General features: G+C 47.4%; 1 protein-coding gene across 5 annotated transcripts in view; it reads right to left on the reverse strand.

Annotated features, from left to right (window-relative positions):
• Positions 1-2,824: 2,824 nt before the first annotated feature.
• mcph1 (microcephalin 1) overlaps positions 2,825-19,496 on the reverse strand; it is a 410,735-nt gene continuing 394,063 nt past the window's right edge. For all 5 annotated transcript variants that reach the window (XM_038800431.1, XM_038800430.1, XM_038800427.1 and 2 more), the window contains one exon: positions 2,825-3,170. In XM_038800431.1, the coding sequence (XP_038656359.1) occupies positions 3,118-3,170 (53 nt within the window). In that variant the 3' untranslated portion in view covers positions 2,825-3,117. The remainder of the gene's footprint in view (positions 3,171-19,496) is intronic.

The raw sequence follows: 19,496 nt of genomic DNA on the forward strand, positions 1-19,496 counted from the left end.
GGAGTCAGCCTGCTGACTGCTACGTCCTGATGTCTGTGATGACCTTGGTGGACGACCTCTTGTGGCCCGAGTCCTGCAGGGGTTCGGCCTTGTGACTTGTCCAGAGGCAGAAACACCCTCAGCCTCATAATAATCTCTTGCTCAGGGTCAGAAACACTCTTGGTGGCTTGCACTGCTGGAGTTGGTACAGGTACGGGCAGAGGGAATTTGAGCGACTGCACACCCGTGGTATCCTAAATAGAGGCTCCGGGGCCTCCGCTGATGCTCATCCTCTCTGTGGGTGCCAGAGGACCCCAGCATGGCTCCTGGAGGAGATCCGGCACCTGGGGGGTGGTCAAGGTTCCTTTTCCCCATGTGGCCAACAACCTGAGTGGCCATGGAGTGCACGGCTGAGCACAAATCTGCAGGACCTGCTAGACTAAGATCTCTATGGTGGTGGCCAATCTTCCCATGGTGCCCTTGAAGTACTCGCATGTTGGAGCCACATCATCAGACGAATGAGGAAGGATACCTCCAGTGTGCACTCTACTCTCTTGAGTGACTGTCGAAGTTCTGCCTGATGTTCCACAGCCTCCCTTCGCATCTCCACCAGTGAGCTGACAATCGCTTCCAGAGGCTTACCATCTGACTGGAGGGCTAAGCGGGTTGCTGGTCTCCAGCAGCCCTTCCAAGTGCCTGGGATGTCCCAGCCTCTGACTGCTTCGGGGATGTGCCTGTGAGGTGGTCTTCAGAAAGTGACCCCGATTCTTTTTTTTTATAAATTTAGATTACCCAATTATTTTTTCCAATTAAGGGGCACTTTAGCGTGGCCAATCCACCTACTCTGCACATTTTTGGGTTGTGGGGGCGAAACCCACGCAGACACGGGGAGAATGTGCAAACTCCACACGGACAGTGACCCAGTGTGACCCCGATTCTAACCTTGAACTATGACCCACTGAGGTGTGTGTCTGTGCTGGTGGAGGGTGTGGGTGAGCACTGTGATGGTTCTTCGTGAGTCCCTTGACCTGCAGACATGCTGCGGAGATCAGAGAGCTGCTGGGTTGGACAGCTGGCTGTAATCTGCTTGTATAACAAAAGACAAAAGGATAGTTTTAGTGGATGAGTGAAGCTAATTTAGAGTACATCGCACTCACTTTTAATTGCAGGATTGGGTGAAGTGATGGAGCTGAGATCTGTACTAGGTTGTTATGACAGGAGCGATCCCTGTCCTTGCCAGCAGCTCTGCAGAAACTTCCTTGAACTCGGTGAGGCTGATTATGTCTGCCGTCCCTCCCCATGTCTGGGCTCGCTCACGCTTGTTGTGTACAAATTTGGCCTGTATAGAGACAAAAGAAAGAAAGTACTCAGAGCAATGGAGCAGAGATTGGACGAAATGCATGTCCCCTGTGTGTGGAGTGCCCAACCCAGAAGGGCAGAGATTGGAGTTGGAGCAACAAGATGGATGGGATGGTGGTTTTGTGAAAGTCTTGTTGAGAGAGTAAGTATTGATATGTCCCCTGCGACTGAATATGAGATCGGTGCAGAGGGGAACCGTTTAACTACATGATGCCATGCCGGGAGTTTGATAGTGGAGGGAGCTGATGAGATCATTCATCACTGTACGCACTTCGAGGGTGGGTGGCAGCCGTGCTGAGCTCCTGTGCAACAGGCCCCGGGCCAGAGGGATGAGGTTGCTGTACTTCTTTGAGTCATCTCTTGAGTCGAACACATGCCAGTGGGCTCATATTCCCGAATAAGTGCTTTAAGCCTCCTGGTGCTAAGGCTGCTAGCCTTTTGCCTCTGGGTTCTGAATATGTTGGAGGGTCTGGTGAAGACAGGTGGGCTAGACTGGTATTTAAATATGGCACCGGCATCTTCAAACCTGTCAGCTACCAGTCCGTCAGGAGGGGAACTCGCTTATGCATAATTAATGAGCTTCCATGCGCTCAATCTGGTGCAGGATTGTGCTATTCTGATTGGTGGGACAGGCACCACTGCAGCCGCCCATCACTGCACTTAGTCTGAAAATGGGAGAAATCCACCTTAATGCTGTAGCTGTCACGTTTTCGGAGCACCTTGACCTACAGGACAATACAGCAGAGCAGAGCCGGGTTTACACTTCGTGGGTTCCGCACTCACTTTTATTCCCGCCTGCACCCCGACAGATGCAGACCCCGAATGCTGGTCCACCTCGTGGCTTTTACCCAGCGCCTCACCTCACTGTTGTTGGTTGGCCTACCCTCCTCAGCCCTGGCGGGTCGCATCACCCCTCGCCTGCTCCCATCGCTGACTTTGTCCATTTCATGATAGATGTAATTAAATATTTTCTGGTGCATCAACTATAATAATAATAATCTTTATTGTCACAAATAGGCTTACATTAACACTGCAATGAAGTTACTGTGAAAAGCCCCGAGTCGCCACATTCCGACGCCTGTTTGGGTACACGGAGGGAGAATTCAGAATGTCCAATTCACCTAACAAGCATGTCTTTTGGGACTTATGGGAGGAAACCGGAGCACCTGGAGGAAACCCACGCAGACATGGGGAGAACATGCAGACTACCTTATTTGACAGAATATACCCTACTTTAGGACTGAAAGATTTTAGTGTGTATATATTTGTGTTTTTGCTCCACAACTATTCAGTAGCAGAAGAAGGTTTCATCTGTTCTTATATCCCTCGAACTATGATTTTCCGTCATTGTGAACCATATTTATTTTAACAGGTAGAACAAGAGGGAAAGTAATGTTATGCAACACACATTGAATGTTCATCCACTAATATCACCAACTGTCACATCAAGGTGACTTAATAATGTAATCTTCTTGCCAACTGTGAATATTTTTATAACAACTTTATTAAAACAGATGTAAACTTCCATAAAACATGCTGAAGCACTTTAAAATCACACCACACAGAACAATTCGAAAGGATTGATAGCACCTCTATTTATGGGTCTTTTCTCCTTTCATTGCACACCATTGTATCATGTTAAAAAGAATAGGTGAAGTCATCATTTATTTATAAAAATATGAGCTATTATTCTCATGCTTTGATAAAAGGAACAATTAATCTGTTAACAGACTGAAGCAGACTCCTTTTCTGAAGCCGTTTTCTCATCAGTGTTTCCATCTATTCGAGGACGTAGCCATCAATGGGGCAGAGCTCATGTTGGGTAATACAATCTAGAGTGTGGGAAGGAAAAAAGGAGAAATAATTAGTTGGTTTATTGTTCCACAGAGAAGACAAATGAACATTTGTGTAAATCTTACTGCCCTAGGACATGAAACACAAGAAAGGCTTGCCGTTTTTATTGTTCCTTTCACATTCCCAGGACACCTCAATGTACTTTGCAGCTCATAAAGTACTTTTGAATTGTAGTCACTATTGTGATGCAGGACATGCAGCAGCCAACTTGCTCTCAAAAACGTCTCACAAACAGTAATGAAATAAATGCCCAGATCATTTATTTTAGGTATCACTTGAGGGGTGAATGTTGGCAAGGACAATGGAGAACTTTTGTGCTTTTTGTTGAATGATTCATGACAAAGATGTGCGGGTTAGGTGGATTGGCCAGGCTAAAATTGCCCTTAGTGTCCTAAAAAATAATGTTAATGGGGGTTGTTGGGTTACTGGTATCGGGTGGATACGTGGGCTTGAGTAGGGTGATCATTGCTCGGCACAACATTGAGGGCCGAAGGGCCTGTTCTGTGCTGTACTGTTCTAAAAAAAAGATATCATGTCCACGTGGGAAGGCAGATGGGGCCTCGGTCTAATGTCTCATCTGAAAGATCCAGGGCTGGATCCCCCGGTCAGATTGGCTGGAGAATCACAGTTTCCAACCAAATTGGGGTGGCGCCGCTTTCGCGATGCTCCGCCCCCTCCAAAGCAACGTACTCTAGGAGTATGCCGCGCCACGTATCGACAGCCTCAGGATATTACCTGAGGCCTGCCTCCCGATGCTCCGTCCCCAACCGGCTGAGTTCCCAACGGCATCGGTTGCGTGTAGTCTTATCCGTCGGGAACTCGGCGTGGTGGCTGCAGACTCAGTCCAGCGCCGCCACAGTTGGAGGAGGGCCGATCAACTGGAAGGGGGGGGGACTTTATTAGGAGGTGGGGGCACTGTGGGGGGTGGTCTGGGGAGCGTGAGCCGGCCAAAGGGGAGGCACTATTTCACTGGCCGGGTCCACGAGTGGCCTCCGCCACAGAGCAAGGAGCGGCCGCTGCAGGCCGCCGCCGTGCGCATGCGCGGCCATGGACCCGGCAATTCTCCAGGTTGTAGTGGCAACTAGAGGTGGGTGCTCGATGCTGCCAGCATGTTAGCCCCCAGCAAAACAGGGAATCGTTGGCCGTTTTACGTCATTTGTTCTGGCGTAAAACGCTACTGTTCCCACTGTGGGGACATCACCCCAGAATTGGAGAATCCAGCCCCCAATTTCTTCTGCACAGTAATGAAGAGTAAATCCAGATTTTTGTGTTCAAATCTCTCATGAGATTCTGAATGGTGCCCATAGACACCAACTAGCAGGGGCCCTGCCTCCATTGGCCGGCTTGAACCCATGATCTATTCAATTAGAAGTGCAAGTGCATACACTTAGTCAAGACCATCATTTTGTTATGAATATTCTCGTGTGGGGATCATAGAATTATGGAATTTACAGTGCAGAAGGAGGCCCTTCTGCCCACTGAATCTACATTGGCCCATGGAAAAGCACACTACCTAAGCCCACACCTCCACCCTATCTCTGTAACCCAGCAACCCCACTTATCATTTGGACACTATGGGGTAATTTAGTGTGACCAATTCACCCAGCCTGCAAATCTTTTAATGTGATGACTTCTCCTTCATCCAATGCACCTTATTATTGTTGTGGCTTCATGCACAGTGCCATTGTTTTCCCAGTATCTGCCCACAAATGAACTGCCACTCAAAGCCAAGACTGGCAATGTGACTGCAGATTTGCAATAACTTTGCAGACTGCAGTTTCTATTTGTATGACCACATTTTAGCTTGAATGACTTCATTCACAGAACTTGTAATGTATTCAGTTATAACACCAATATGCTGCCCTCTGTATCCTCCCTTTTGGCAGGCAAGACACACACCGGTGACAATATGTGTGTTTGACCTGTCATCATCTTGTATCAAGCATTACTGGTGAAGAAGTGACCAGTACTTAGAATAGAACAATTCAATGAGCTCGAACTATGATGACAACAAAAAAAGATAATACAGCTGTGTTGCATCTTATCCTGTCAGAAATATATCAAAAGCAATGAGTGTACTCGTAATTACTGATTGTTCCATATGAAAATAGAGTCATTCAGCATAGAAACAGGCCTTTTGGCCCACCACGTCTATGCCGACCATTAAATACCAATCTATACTAATCCCATTTGCCAGCACTTGGTCCATAGTTGACTCTGCCTCAACGATTTAAGTGCTGGTCTAAATACTTCTTAAATGTTGCGCGGGTACCTACTTCCACCACCGTCTCACGCAGGGCGTTCCATATTTCTACCACCCTTTGGGTGAAAAAATGTTTCCTCAGGTTCCGTCTAAGCCACTTAGTCCTCGTGTTAAAACTATGCCCACTCTTGAACACCTTTGCCATAGGGAAAAGATCCTTACAATTTGCCCTATCTATACCACCCATAATTTTGTGTACCTCTATTATCCTCCCTCAGCCTCCTCTGCTCTAGGGAAAACAAAATCATCCGATCCATTCTCTTCAAAGCTGAAACTTGCCATCTCAAGCAACATCCTGGTGAATCTCCTCTACACACCTATCCAGCGTAATCACATCCTTCCGATGGTGTGGTGGCCAGAACGGCACACAATATTCCATCTGCGGCCTAATCAATGTTTTATAAAGTTGTATCAAGACTTCTCTGATCCTATATTCTATGCCCCGGCTAATGAAGGCAAGCATTCCGTATTTCTTCTTCACCACCCTTATCTACCTGTGTTGCCACCTTCAGGAATACATTGACTTGTACACTAAGGTCCCTTTCTTCCTCAATACTCCCAGGGACATACCGTTCATTGTGTGTGTCCTACTCTTATCAGACCTCCCAAAATGCATCACTTCACACTTTTCAGGATTAAATTCCATTTGTCACCTAGCAGGCATTTTATATGACATAATTAAGAAACAACATGTGAAATGATGCAAATCTGTGTGCCCATTTTGTTGATATCTGCATACACCAAATCCCTGCTAATCTCATTAGTACAGAGTACAGAGATAGGTACAGCCACAGTCCATGGGGGCCTAAGGCATCGCTCTCTATTAAAGAGAGACAAATGGTTGTATAGCTTGAGGGGCACCACTCTACGTAAAGCATGGGGCAGAGGAGGGCAGCTGGAGTTGGAATTGAATCTATATTGTTGGTGTTATTCTGAACCACACACTGGCCATCTCGCTAACTGAACTAACCAGTCCCTTCATTCTTATATACCAGGACTCAAAAGCAGACTCAAACAATTGGAAACTAGAGTAAACCATTGTGGCCAAGGAAAGCACCAAACCCACACTCATTTATCGTATAATCCTCACCTCAAGTTTCAAACTATGAACATGGACATTCGGCCAACCAGCTTGCAGAACATGCAATCGAGAAAGCTTTCTAGTTGTTGTTTTTGCTTATTTTGATGTCATGAAATAAATTCAAATAAATATAAAATACAGTGCAGTGAGGATAAATAAAGATACATGTTTTTAAAATGTCTCAAAAGTCTACAAAATGGCAGAAAATGACTGTTTTCTGCAGTGCTAATATTTTGGGCTTAATTTTACACTCAGTTTTTCCCAAATATAATTGGAGGAAATTTGAGTGCAGGTCTTTAGCCCAAGGGAGGAGCCATTATAATGATCTAAGATGCAATGGGTGTACGGATTGATGAGTAAACCTGCAGGAAAATTCTAGTACATTAGACCTGTAATCACTTGCAGTGTAAAAGATCAAGTTACTGTAACGATTTATTTGCTTTACATGGTACAAATACAGAATTCCACATAATGTCTCATATAAGATACTGTTCAAGGCGACTGTGCACAAAACCTTTGTTATTCTTTCACCCATGTTACAAGGTCTTTGCTGCATTTGTCCATCAATTACAACGTGATTGAGAACAAGCAATAAAAATTATTTTACAAATGGTGATCATTAAACAAGCTTAACTGGATGGCTTAATCGGTGGCTCATAAATACTTTGAGCTATTGCTCAAATCGGAGTCAATTAACTGAATTGCTCTTCTGCAAACCACCTCAATCTATTATGTATGCCTTGGTAAGTAGCTCTTAAATCAATAGGTAAATGTAGTTATATTTTTATTGTAGTATTCTCGGTCCAAATCCAATAAATTTCAGGGACTCATTTCACAACATGTCTATGGTGACACAACTGGAATCTGGCTTTTGGAAACAAATTAAGAAATAGAATATTTTAAAGAAGCTGAAAATTGAACATTAAAATTGTTCCAGTCTGTAAAAGACACATCATGGCTGACATTCAAGAGGATGCTTTGAGGAAATAATGAAGTGCATTGATAAAGCAAATATTGTGGATGCTGTCCGCATCGATTTGTTTTAAAGTTTCCCTGCAGGGGCTTGTTAAAGAAAGAACATACATTTGTTTAGGACCTTTCACAATCTTAGGATGCCCTATTCACTATAAATTAAGTACGTTTGATGTGCGATCACCTTTGTTATGTACAGAAAGACAGCCAACTTGCGCACATCAAGGTTTCACAAAGGGGAGGTGGTGGGTGGTATAGTGGTATTGTCAGTGGATGAGTAATCCAGAGACTCAGGCTAATGCTCTGGAGACACAGGTTTAAATCTCACCACAGCGGATAGTTAAATTTGAATTCAATAAAAGAAAAAATCTCAAATCAAAAGCCTATGATGACTAATAGAAATTGACTATTCTCGTCAGATATGAGGTTAAAATGAGAACTCATTCAGTGCAACAATAGCTGGGAATCTGCTGAGGGTTAACCCAGATAACACTCTAAATTCTGTCTCAGGTTTTACATTTTTCAAACAGCTAGAGACTGAAGGTCAATGACGCCAACTAGCAAAAAGACCCAATTGTATGTTACTGCTTTCCCAGCCTGGACAGTTCCATTTCCATGGTAATACACAGTCAAAGGTCATAATGCCCTGAAGGCTGTGTTGTTTTCTAATTAATGCCGAGATGCAGGTGTCGATTATTTGGAAAATTGGCAAGCGATGGAATGGAAACAGTTGTTACTTACATACATTACATTTTTCTTGCCCGCGCTAATTTGCTTTATTTTACAGAGAGGTTTGTTTTGTCCTTCATTTAACTAACTGTATGTACATTTAGTCGCCCTCTGGATCGGTCTATGATATCCCCCCTTCCTCCCCTCCCCACCCCACATTGGTTTCAGCACACGTCCTCTTGTCTTGTGGTTTCCCCAGTCCCCCCCCCCCCCCCCCCCCCCCACCCCTGGGTTGCACAGTCCTTTGGTTCTTCATCTTCTTTTTTCATGTCTTACTCCTCGTTGCTGGCCTCGAACAGGTTTTGGAACAGGCTGACGATCTGCCCCCAAGTATCCAGGAAACCTTCCTCTGCCCCTCGGATGGTGTACTTAATCTTCTCCAGGTGGAGAAATTCCAAGAGGTCAGTGAGCCAGTCTGCATCCGTCAGCGGTGCTGTCGATCACCAGCTGAGCAGGATTCTCCGGCGTGCAATTAGGGAAGCGAAAGCAAGGGCGTTAGCCCCCTTCCCCATGTGTAGCTCTGGCTGCTCCGATACCCCGAAGATTGCCACTCTTGTCACTATTGTCAGAGAGATCTAGATGTACAGGTCCACAGGTCACTGAAAGGGGCAACACAGGTGGAGAAGGTAGTCAAGAAGGCATACGGCATGCTTGCCTTCATTGGCCAGGGCATTGAGTATAAGAATTGGCAAGTCATGTTGCAGCTGTATAGAACCTTAGTTAGGCCACACTTGGAGTATGGTGTTCAATTCTGGTCACCACACTACCAGAAGGATGTGGAGGCTTTAGAGAGGGTGCAGAAGAGATTTACCAGGATGTTGCCTAGTATGGAGGGCATTAGCTATGATGAGCGGCTGAATAAACTCGGTTTGTTCTCACTGAAATGACGGAGGTTGAGGGGCGACCTGATAGAGGTCTACAAAATTATGAGGGGCATAGACAGAGTGGACAGTCAGAGGCTTTTCCCCAGGGTAGAGGGGTCAATTACTAGGGGGCATAGGTTTAAGATGCGAGGGGCAAGGTTTAGAGTAGATGTACGAGGCACTCTTTTTACACAGAGGGTAGTGGGTGCCTGGAACTCGCTGCCGGAGGAGGTGGTGGAAGCAGGGATGATAGTGACATTTAAGGGGCATCTTGACTAATACATGAATAGGATGGGAATAGAGGGATACGGACCCAGGAAGTGGAGAAGATTGTAGTTTAGTCAGGCAGCATGGTCGGCATGAGCTTGGAGGGCTGAAGGACCGTTCCTGTGCTATACTTTTCTTTGTTCTTTGTTCTTATTGGGCATGGCTTCACCATCACCCCCACAACCTTGAACATTGCCTCGTAGAAGGCTATCCAGAACAAAGAAAGCATGGGGCAAGCCCGAAACATGAGGGTGTGGTTGGCCAGGCCCCTCTTGCACCGCTCACATTTGTCCTCCACCACCGGGAACAACCTGCTCATTCGGGTTCTGTTCAGTGCATCGCTCCTGAGTCCCCATCCTACCTCTGTCCCCAGTTCGTCCTCCCATTTTTGTCTGGTCCCGTCCAGTGGTGTTCGAGCTCTGTCCAGTAGCTGTTCGTATATTCTCCCACATAGCACCCCACTTCTCGCTGCCTGTGCCTATCAGGTCCTCTAGTAGTGTGCTTTCTGGGGCCCCGGGGTACCCTACTGTCTCTTTGCGGAGGAAGTGCTTTATTTGGAGGTGTCTCAATTCCTGTCCTTTTGTTAGTTTCCACTTCCTCGTTGGTTCATTCAGTGTCGCCAGTCTACGCCCTACGTAGAAGTCCACCGTCCCACCTCCATCTTTTGAAGGTGGTATCGAGCATGACTGGGGGAAATCTGTGATTGCTGCAGATGAAGGCCATGGGGGACATTTTGGTTATCCCGAAGTGCTGTCTCAACTGGGTCCACGTTCTCAGTGTGGCTGCTGCTACTGGGCTTGTTGTGTATCTTGTTGAGGAGGATGGGAGTATAGCTCTCTCAAAATTGACAGACAGACACTTCAGATGAATTGAGTGAATTATAAATTGGTTAAAGCCAATCAGAGATGAGAAGAAGGCGAGACTTTAAGATAATAATCTCCTTAAAAATCACTTGTCAGGATGGAAAAATCCATTCCGGAATCTATTACTGAAACCTACTTTCTTCGCTTGCTTCTGCTAAATCGCCGTCTTCCTTTTGTTTAAATCAAACAGTCATTTTTATACCGTGTGTCATGATTTTAAGAAATTACCACAATCTGTAATTGTATTTTAAACTCAACCACTGTATTCGTCAAAGACAATCAATCTGACCTAAGTTTGTATTGTAGCCAATGTTTACCAGTAGACACTAAAGCTGACAAATAAAGTTCAACGAAACTTTGCCAAAAAGCACAGCCTGAATCTCTGATATTTGGGAACTAAGAAGGGATAACGCATATCCAGGGTTCCAAATAGACACAGAGATCCATCAATGACCATGAAACCATCATTGCTTGCTGTAGAAGCCCATCTGGTTCACTAATGACCTTGAGGAAATCTTCCCTGGTCGGGCCTCTGTAGCCACCTAACATGGACACTGGGCTAACAAAATGGAGAACTGCTAAGGCTGTAGGGAGAAAACAGTCTTAGCCAGGACAAGCAGTTTGCAAAGGCTAATTAGCATTCTGCACGTATCGAAACTAGTTTATGGCCAGGTGCAAGATCTCAACCAAAGGTGTAAATAGCAAAACGCTTTGCATAGTAATGAGGCAATCCAGATCTGGGCCCACACAATAGCAACATTTGGGTTTGAATGGATACTTTGAGTGGACGCCCAGACGAAACGGCACCAGAAGTATCCATCACAAAAGACCCTAGAGACCGCCCCACCCATCGAGAAGAGACCCTCAGATTGGGGGATTTGTAAGATATCGATTGGGAAATGACCCAATCGATACATGGCAGGTAAAGGCCCGCCCAGAAGAGGCACGGACATTGGGGGACCTATAAAGGTAGACCCCGCACATGGTTCTGTCTGTTTTTGTGCTCCGGCTTGGACTGCTGTTTTGACTCCGACTCCAGCCTCCAGATCCTGTCTTTCATCACCGGCCGTTGAGCACCAGCCATCGATCAGTAAGTGCCAAAACGACGCTCGCTACGTGAACCCGGCATTGCTTATACATTATCCGACTATTAGAGAACAGAAGGTGAAGCCCAGAAAGGAACAAAGGCCTTGTCCGCTGACCTTGCTGGTTCCTACTTAGATAAGTATTTAGTCGTTTAATAGTAGAAATAAGTATTAGTCTTTAGCGTATGCATGCGTATTTATTATATTTGTATAATAAATATCAATTGTTTGAACTTACTAATCGGTGTATAGTTTTATTACTTTGAACCTGACCTTGAAATACTTGTGAGGTGTGTAAATACGGCACCTGGCGACTCCGAGCTGAAAATACATACACAGAGCTGTAGTAGTGTTAAGCACACGGCCTTTAAACGGAGGCATGTTAATACACTCCAATAAATGCGTAATACACTCAAGTAAAACGTGCAACACCTCTATGACTCGAGCACTTTAAAATGTCCTTTGAAATGGCCTGGCAAGCCAACCAGTTCAAGGGCAGTCAGGGATGAGCAATGAATACTGGCCCAGCCAGTGGCACCCACATCCAATAAATTAAAAAAATTGGTCAGGATATAATTAACCAGGTTGTTTACTGAGGGATAAATCTGGTTGAGACCACTTGACTACCCTGGAGATCTTGGCCGGAATTCCCGGTTTGTTGCCGCCGGGACTGAGTAGAGTGCGATATGCACTTCCATTGGGGCACTATTTGGTAAGCAAGTCAGGACATGCAAATAGGCCAGCATTCTGCCGGCACCAAATTATTCTGAGCAATTCCCAGCCCAGCAGGCATTGTAACCACTGGGGCCGGAGTTAGTGCCAAAGAGCCGGACAGGTGACGCTGTTTTTAAGTGCTCCACTGCAGCCACCAAGATGGCTCACAAAAGACCTGCCCCCCCCCCGGGTTCAGGAGCCTGAGGCGGACCCACTGTGTCATGCCAGTGAGGAGAGAAGGAACACCCTTTCACTCTTTTCCCTAAGTTGGGCTGCGGACTCAAGCCTGCCCTCTGAAATTGCTCAGAATTCGTGCCGGAAGAATGCTGGCCCATTTGCACATCCTGACTGGCTTACGGAATAGTGCCCCAATGGAAGTGCATATCGCACTCTACTGGGAGGTGGCGGCAGAGGCAGTCAGCGCTGCCAGACTCAACAGGAGGAGACACCTGGTGACTTGGAGGGTTGGGGGTCACTGGTGAGGCCTCTACTCCAAGAGGGGCATAGAACCAGAGAGGGTTGCAAAAGCCAACGTGCAGACGTCCTCTGGTTGGGGTGAACTCTGCTGGCCTCCTGCTTCCTCTGCATTTGTACAGCGCTCCTGAGGAACGCACTGAGGAGTGCCAACACTTGGTGGGCCCAGATTGAAGTTGGCCACGCCCATCCCTTTGCTGAAACAGCTGGGATATGAGGGTGTTTAGAGGGGTAGCCTGAGTGGGCTCCCAGAATGACCAGAGGCTCTAAGCATTCAAAGAACACAGGCAGCACTCAGCAGTGTGAGCAGCCAGGAACATGGAAGTAGCACCAAAGGAGTGCATTTAAAACACATACTGCAGCAATGGCGGTCTGCATCAGGCCACCCCAATCCCGAGGGGGACAACCCGAGTTCACGGATTTGGAACCAAATTATTCCCCACTACTGCCCTGGCCATGGCAGCCACCCCCCAGCAAGCACGATAATTAGTGCCCACGAGACGTCCGCCTAAGAGGGGCGGAGCATTGTGGAGGGGTGGAGCATGAAGTATCCAACCCACTAATGATATTAAAATCCATGCAAATTATGGTTTTGCATGGATCCTCCGGAGCGTGGTTCCAACATCAATATCGCCACCAGTGAGGCACCAGAGCTGGAAACCAAGGTCACCAAATCAAATTCCGATTAAGTGTTATTGAAGACAAGTGTGGCAGCATGGTTGGAAAATTAGTTAATAGACAAAAAAATGTAAAATGATCATTAACGGCTATTTTTACAGACTAGATTACTGCAGATTCAGAATAAGGACCATTAGTCATTGTGATCTAGATTTAGGGATAACGAGAGCATTAAAAATCACAGTCAACTCAAAAATAGGGGAATGAATAACTGTTCAGATTGCAAGTCAGTTCAGAAGGATGTGGGCAGGCTACTGCAATTGGCAGATGGATGCTAGTTGAAATAGAACATAGAACAGTACAGCACAGAACAGGCCCTTCGGCCCTCAATGTTGTGCCGAGCCATGATCACCCTACTCAAACCCACGTATCCACCCTATACCTGTAACCCAACAACCCCCCCCTTAACCTTACTTTTATTAGGACACTACGGGCAATTTAGCATGGCCAATCCACCTAACCCGCACATCTTTGGACTGTGGGAGGAAACCCACGCACACAGGGGGAGGACGTGCAGACTCCACACAGACAGTGACCCAGCCGGGAATCGAACCTGGGACCCTGGAGCTGTGAAGCATTTATGCTAACCACCATGCTACCCTGCTGCCCCATGTGAGATTATTTTTGGGAAGGTTAATAAGGAAAGGACTTGCTAATCAATAACACTGTAAAAGCAGCAGAGTTTGAATAGACTAAATAGTTTATTATATACCAATCTTTAAAAACGGACAAATGAAACAATAAAGCTGGGACTGCAGGTTTTACAAATGTGTATCGAATAAAATGAAAGAAATTAAGAGAAAAAAGGGGAGGGAGAATAATGAGCTTGAATCTTCCTACCCAAAACCTCTTTTGTATCTTAGTGAACCTTTTCTGCTCCCACTCCATGACCTTGACATCTTTCCCAAAGCAAGACAACCAAATTTGAACTTCTAGCTGCAGCTTAATAAGTTATTTTGAGATTTATTCACATTTATATAGAATTTTAAAAATGGGAAAGATGTCAAGGTCATGGAGTGGGAGCAGAAAAGGTTCACTAAGATAACAAAGAGGTTTTGGGTAGGAAGATTCAAGCTCATTATTCTCCCTCCTCTTTTTTCTCTGAGTTTCTTTCACACCATGGTGTGGTCATGGATGTCTTGTTTTCCACCCTAATCCTCTTCTCTCAGATTAACCTTCCCCTTCTCGGTTTCTGCTTTCAGAAAACAAAGAACTATCAGAATCACGGAAAACACAGTGTAAAAGAGCCGATCAAGTCTGCACCGACACATGAAAGACAGCTGACCGAGGGCGGCATGGTGGTGCAGTGGTTAGCACTGCTGCCTATGGCACTGAGGTAAATAAAAATAAGAGAAACACGTGACCACCTATATAATCCCATTTTCCACCACCAGGTCCATAGCATTGAATGTTATGACGTGCCAAGTGCTCACCCAGGTACTTTTTAAAGGACGTGAGGCAACCCGCCTCTACTACCCTCCTAGGCAGTGCATTCCAGACCGTCACCACCCTCTGGATACAATAAGCTTTTCCTCAAATCCCCTCTGAACCGCCTGCCCCTTACCTTGAACTTGTCTCCCCCTCGTGACTGCAGCTTCTTTTTTTTAATAAATTTAGAGTACCCAATTCATTTTTTCCAATTAAGGAGCAATTTAGTGTGGCCAATCCACCTAGCCTGCACATCTTTGGGTTTGGGGGGGCGAAACCCACGCAAACACGGGGAGAATGTGCAAATGGACAGTGACCCAGAGCCGGGATCGAACCTGGGACCTCAGCGCTGTGAGGCAGCTGTGCTAACCACTGGGCCACCGTGCTGCCCGTGACTGCACCTTCAACTAAGGGGAACAGCTGCTTCTTATCCATCCTGTCCATACCCCTCATAATCTTGTACACCTCGATCAGGTCGTCGCTGCCTTTTCTGCTCCAACAAACACAACCCAAACCTATCCAACCTCTCTTCATAACTTAAATGTTCCATCTCAGGCAACATCCTGGTGAACTTTCTCTGCAATCCCTCCAGTGCAATCACATCCTTCCGATAATGTGGTGACCAGAATTGCACATAGTACTCCAGCTGTGGCCTCACCAAAGTTCTGTACATCCCCAACATTTTTTTTTTTTTTTTTTTAAATTTAGATTACCCAATTATTTTTTCCAATTAAGGGGCAATTTAGCGTGGCCAATCAACCTACTCTGCACATTTTTGGGTTGTGGGGGCGAAACCCACGCAGACACGGGGAGAATGTGCAAACTCCACACGGACAGTGACCCAGAGCCGGGATCGAACCTGGGACCTCAGCGCCGTGAGGCGGTTGTGCTAACCACTAGGCCACCGTGCTGCCCTTGTACATCCCCAACATGACTTCCCTGCTTTTGTAATCTGTCCCTCAATTGATAAAGGCAGGTGTCCCAAATGCCCTTTTCACCACCGTATTAACCTACCCTATGGACAAACATGCCAAGCGTCATTCCATTCATTGATGTGGAGATGCTGGCGTTGGACTGGGGTGAGCACAGCAAGAAGTCTTACAACACCAGGTTAAAGCCCAACAGGTTTGTTTCAAATCACTAGCTTTCGGAGCGCAGCTCCTTCCTCAGGTGAATGAGTCCATCTTTGTTAATGTGAAGAGGACTGGGATGGCATTGGCAAATTGATTATCATGATGTGGAGATGCCGGCGTTGGACTGGGGTGAGCACAGTAAGAAGTCTTACAACACCAGGTTAAAGTCCAACAGGTTTGTTTCAAACACGAGCTTTCGGAGCGCAGCTCCTTCCTCAGGTGAATGCCATTCACCTGAGGAAGGAGCAGTGCTCCGAAAGCTAGTGATTCGAAACAAACCTGTTTGACTTTAACCTGGTGTTGTAAGACTTCTTACTCCATTCATTGAATAATTTATTGTTACATTTCTCCTTCCAAAGTGTAACAAAGAACAATACAGCACAGGACCAGGCTCTTCGGCCCTACAAGCCTGTACCTGTCATGATACCAGCCTTGGCCAAAACCCTCAGCATTTCCTAGTATCGTTTCCCTCTATATCCATCCTATCCATGCACTTGTCAAGATGCCTTTTGAACGCCGCTAATGTATCAGCTTCCACAACCTCCCCAGGCAAAGCATTCTAGGCACTCATCACCCTCTGTGTAAAAAAACCTGCCACGCACATCTCCTCTAAACTTTGCCCGACGGACCTTAAACCAATGCCTCCTGGTAACTGACCCCTTTACCCTGGGAAAGAGTGGCTGCCCATCCACTCTACACATGCCCTCATAATCCTGCAGAACTCAATCAGGTCACCTCTCAACCTCCACCGTACTAATAAAAACAGTCCGAGTCCATTCAGCCTCTCCGCACAGCTAACACTCTCCAGATCAGGCAATATTCTGGGAAACCTCCTCTGCACCCTCTCCAAAGCGTCCAGAATTGTGCGCAATATTCCAAGTGCAGCCGTACCAAGTTTCTATACAACGGTAGCATGACTTGCCAGTTTTTTTACTTGATGCCCTGTCCAATGAAGGCAAGAATTCCGTATGCTTTCTTGACTACCTTGTCTACTTGTGTTGCCACTTTCAAAGATCTGCGGCTGGGTTCTCCAAAAATGGGGCTATGTCCCCACGCCGGCATGAAAATGCTGGCGTTTCACTTTTGACTTTCCTTAAAAAAAGTCAACAGCGATTCTCGTACTTGCAGGGGGCTGGCAGGGCTCCAGAGTGCTTCTCGCAGCTCTGTCTGCGGACACGGGCCACCGCACTTCCAGTTGGGAGTCTGCGCATGCGAACGGCGGCGGCCTTCAGCGGCCGCGCTGTGCGCCATGGTAGACTCGGATCGTTGACCAACCTCAACCGTGTAGGCCCCCCCGACCCCCTGAGATGGCGCACGCTCGCGGATCCAAGCTGGTCATTCACTGCCCCGGCCACCGATGAGGCCCCATGCCCCCGCTTCTCGGACCCCCCCTGCCCCCTACCAGGGCGGCTGCGGACTGAGTCCACCTGAAGTTCCTGACCAGCAATGCGTGGTTAGAACCACGCCGTCGGGAACTCGGCCAGTTTTTCCCGGCGAATCATTGGGGGGGGGGGGGGGGGGGGGGGGGGGGGACCTCTGTCAATGGCCCCCCAGCCGTGCCGCGTAATCCGCGCGCGGGTGATTCTCCGGCGACCGGAGAATCGTGGGAGCATCGGTGGGCACGATTCCCATGTAAACATTGATTCTCTGCTCCCTTGCCAAACGCGATTTTGGCACGGGGCTGCGGAGAATCCAGCCCGTGTGGATCTGCACACCCAGATCTCTCTGACTTTCTATATTCCTCAGAGTTTTGCCATTTGCGGGATATTTTTCCTCTATGTTAAACCTATCAAAATGCATTACCTCACTCCATCTGCCGTTTCTCTGACCAAGTCTCCAACCTATCTATGTACTGCTGTATCCTCTGACAATCCTCAACACTATCTGCCACTCCACCAACCTTGGTTTCATTGTGAACTTACTAATCAGACCAGCTACATTTTCCTTGAAATCGTTTATGTATACCACAAACAACAGAGGCCCAAGCACCGATCCCTGTGGAACACCACTAATCTCAACCTTCCATTTAGAAAAACACCCTTCTACAGCCCCAGGAGAAGAAGAGAATAACAAATTTTACTCATGAAGGGGCCTTGTCATTTTATCTCATAGCCACAGCCACCAACTGAGATAGTGACATTGCATGTACCTTGGAAGTTAGTATTGGGATCAGCACATGGTGAGTCACTGGGTATGAGTGGTCTGTAGTCAGCCCAGGGGTAAAGGATGGTTCAGCTGCCGGCTCATTGGACAGCGATGTGGGAGATGAATTCTGCTGGAGAGGACTCAGATGAGGACATTGATGGGATGGAACAAAGGAGAGCGCTAATTGAGCATGTACACCAAGATGTTATGTGCACTGGTTGGCGTGCCCGAGAGCCAGCAGTCACTGCTAAGGAGCAAGGGTTGCCCTCTCTACAGCCTCTGCTCCACCCTGTTACTTTACAGACCAAGAGGCATTGCCATGGCTACCTCCTTACCTGTTGGAACCTTTGTGACTTCAGGTCACCTACTCACTATCCCATATCCCTCCCATCCCAGGAGAACCCATCACTTTGGCCCTTGAGCTGTATTGGCTCTTAGTCCCCAGTGACCCCAAGTTAACATTTCACTCTCATGTTTAAACCCCTTCAGTGGTCCTACTCCTATCTCTATAACCACCTCCACCCCAGAAGCCCTCCAGTGCCCCTGATTCATTTGACTCAAGCTTCTTGTACCCATCTTTCTTGTCCCTCATTATTTTTAGCTGTGCTTTTAGCTGCCAATATCCACCTGTCTTTCTGGAATTCTGCCCCAACCTCTTCTATCTGTTCTCCTTATCTGCCTGTTAAACCCTTCTGAAGTATTTCATCACTTCCTCTAATATTTTTATCATTGGCTCAACATACACGTGACCTGATCAAGTCTGTGTTTCACATCAGGACATTTGTTGACATTAAACGCATGATGCAAATGCAAGTTGTTGCAAGTTGAAAACTGGGGTTCTCTTATCAGAGCATAGAAGGTTAAGAGGAGGTGATGGAATGTTCAAACTTATGGGGGCTTTAGATAAGGGAAGCCCTATCTTCACTGGTTGGTGAACCAGTAAAAAGAGAGCATCAATTTAAGATCATCAGTAAAACAAGAGGTTTGGAAAATTCATTTTATTCAGAGACATGGGGCGCGATTCTCCGCAAATGCGGCAAGTCGTAAAGGCTGCCGTGAAACTGGCCGTGTTTCACGGCAGCCTCCGCGCCCCCTCCCAGGACCCGACTCTCCCCCCCCGGGCGGGGCTAGCAGCGCGGCCCCATGAAGCACGGCGTCGCAGGCTTAGCGGCCGTCGCTAAGGCGGCGCGCCAAGCGTCACGGCGGCTGATGCGCACGATGACGTCAGCCGCGCCTGCGCGGGTTGGACAGCTCCAACCCGCGTATGCGCGGATGACATCATCACGCAGACGCGTCAAACCCGCGCATGCGGGGCCGCCATGCCCCTCAGCCGCCCCGCGGACTGATCCTGCGGGGCAGCGGAATAACAAATAGTGCGCGGGTATCGGACCCGCTGCCCGCGATCGGTGCCCACCGATCGCAGGCCCATGCCACCCTTGGTACGGCCGTGCCAATCGGTGCCATGGTTGTCCGGGACGGCACTTTGCGGCCGTTTTCACGAACGGTGAGAGCAGGTGTGATTGCGTTCGTGAAAACGGCCGTAAAGGCCTGGGAACTCGGCCCATCGGCCTGGGGAGAATCGCTGTTCGCCGTAAAAAACGGCAAGCAG

Source organism: Scyliorhinus canicula, chromosome 6, assembly GCF_902713615.1.
Source record: "Scyliorhinus canicula chromosome 6, sScyCan1.1, whole genome shotgun sequence".
NCBI lineage: Eukaryota > Metazoa > Chordata > Chondrichthyes > Carcharhiniformes > Scyliorhinidae > Scyliorhinus > Scyliorhinus canicula.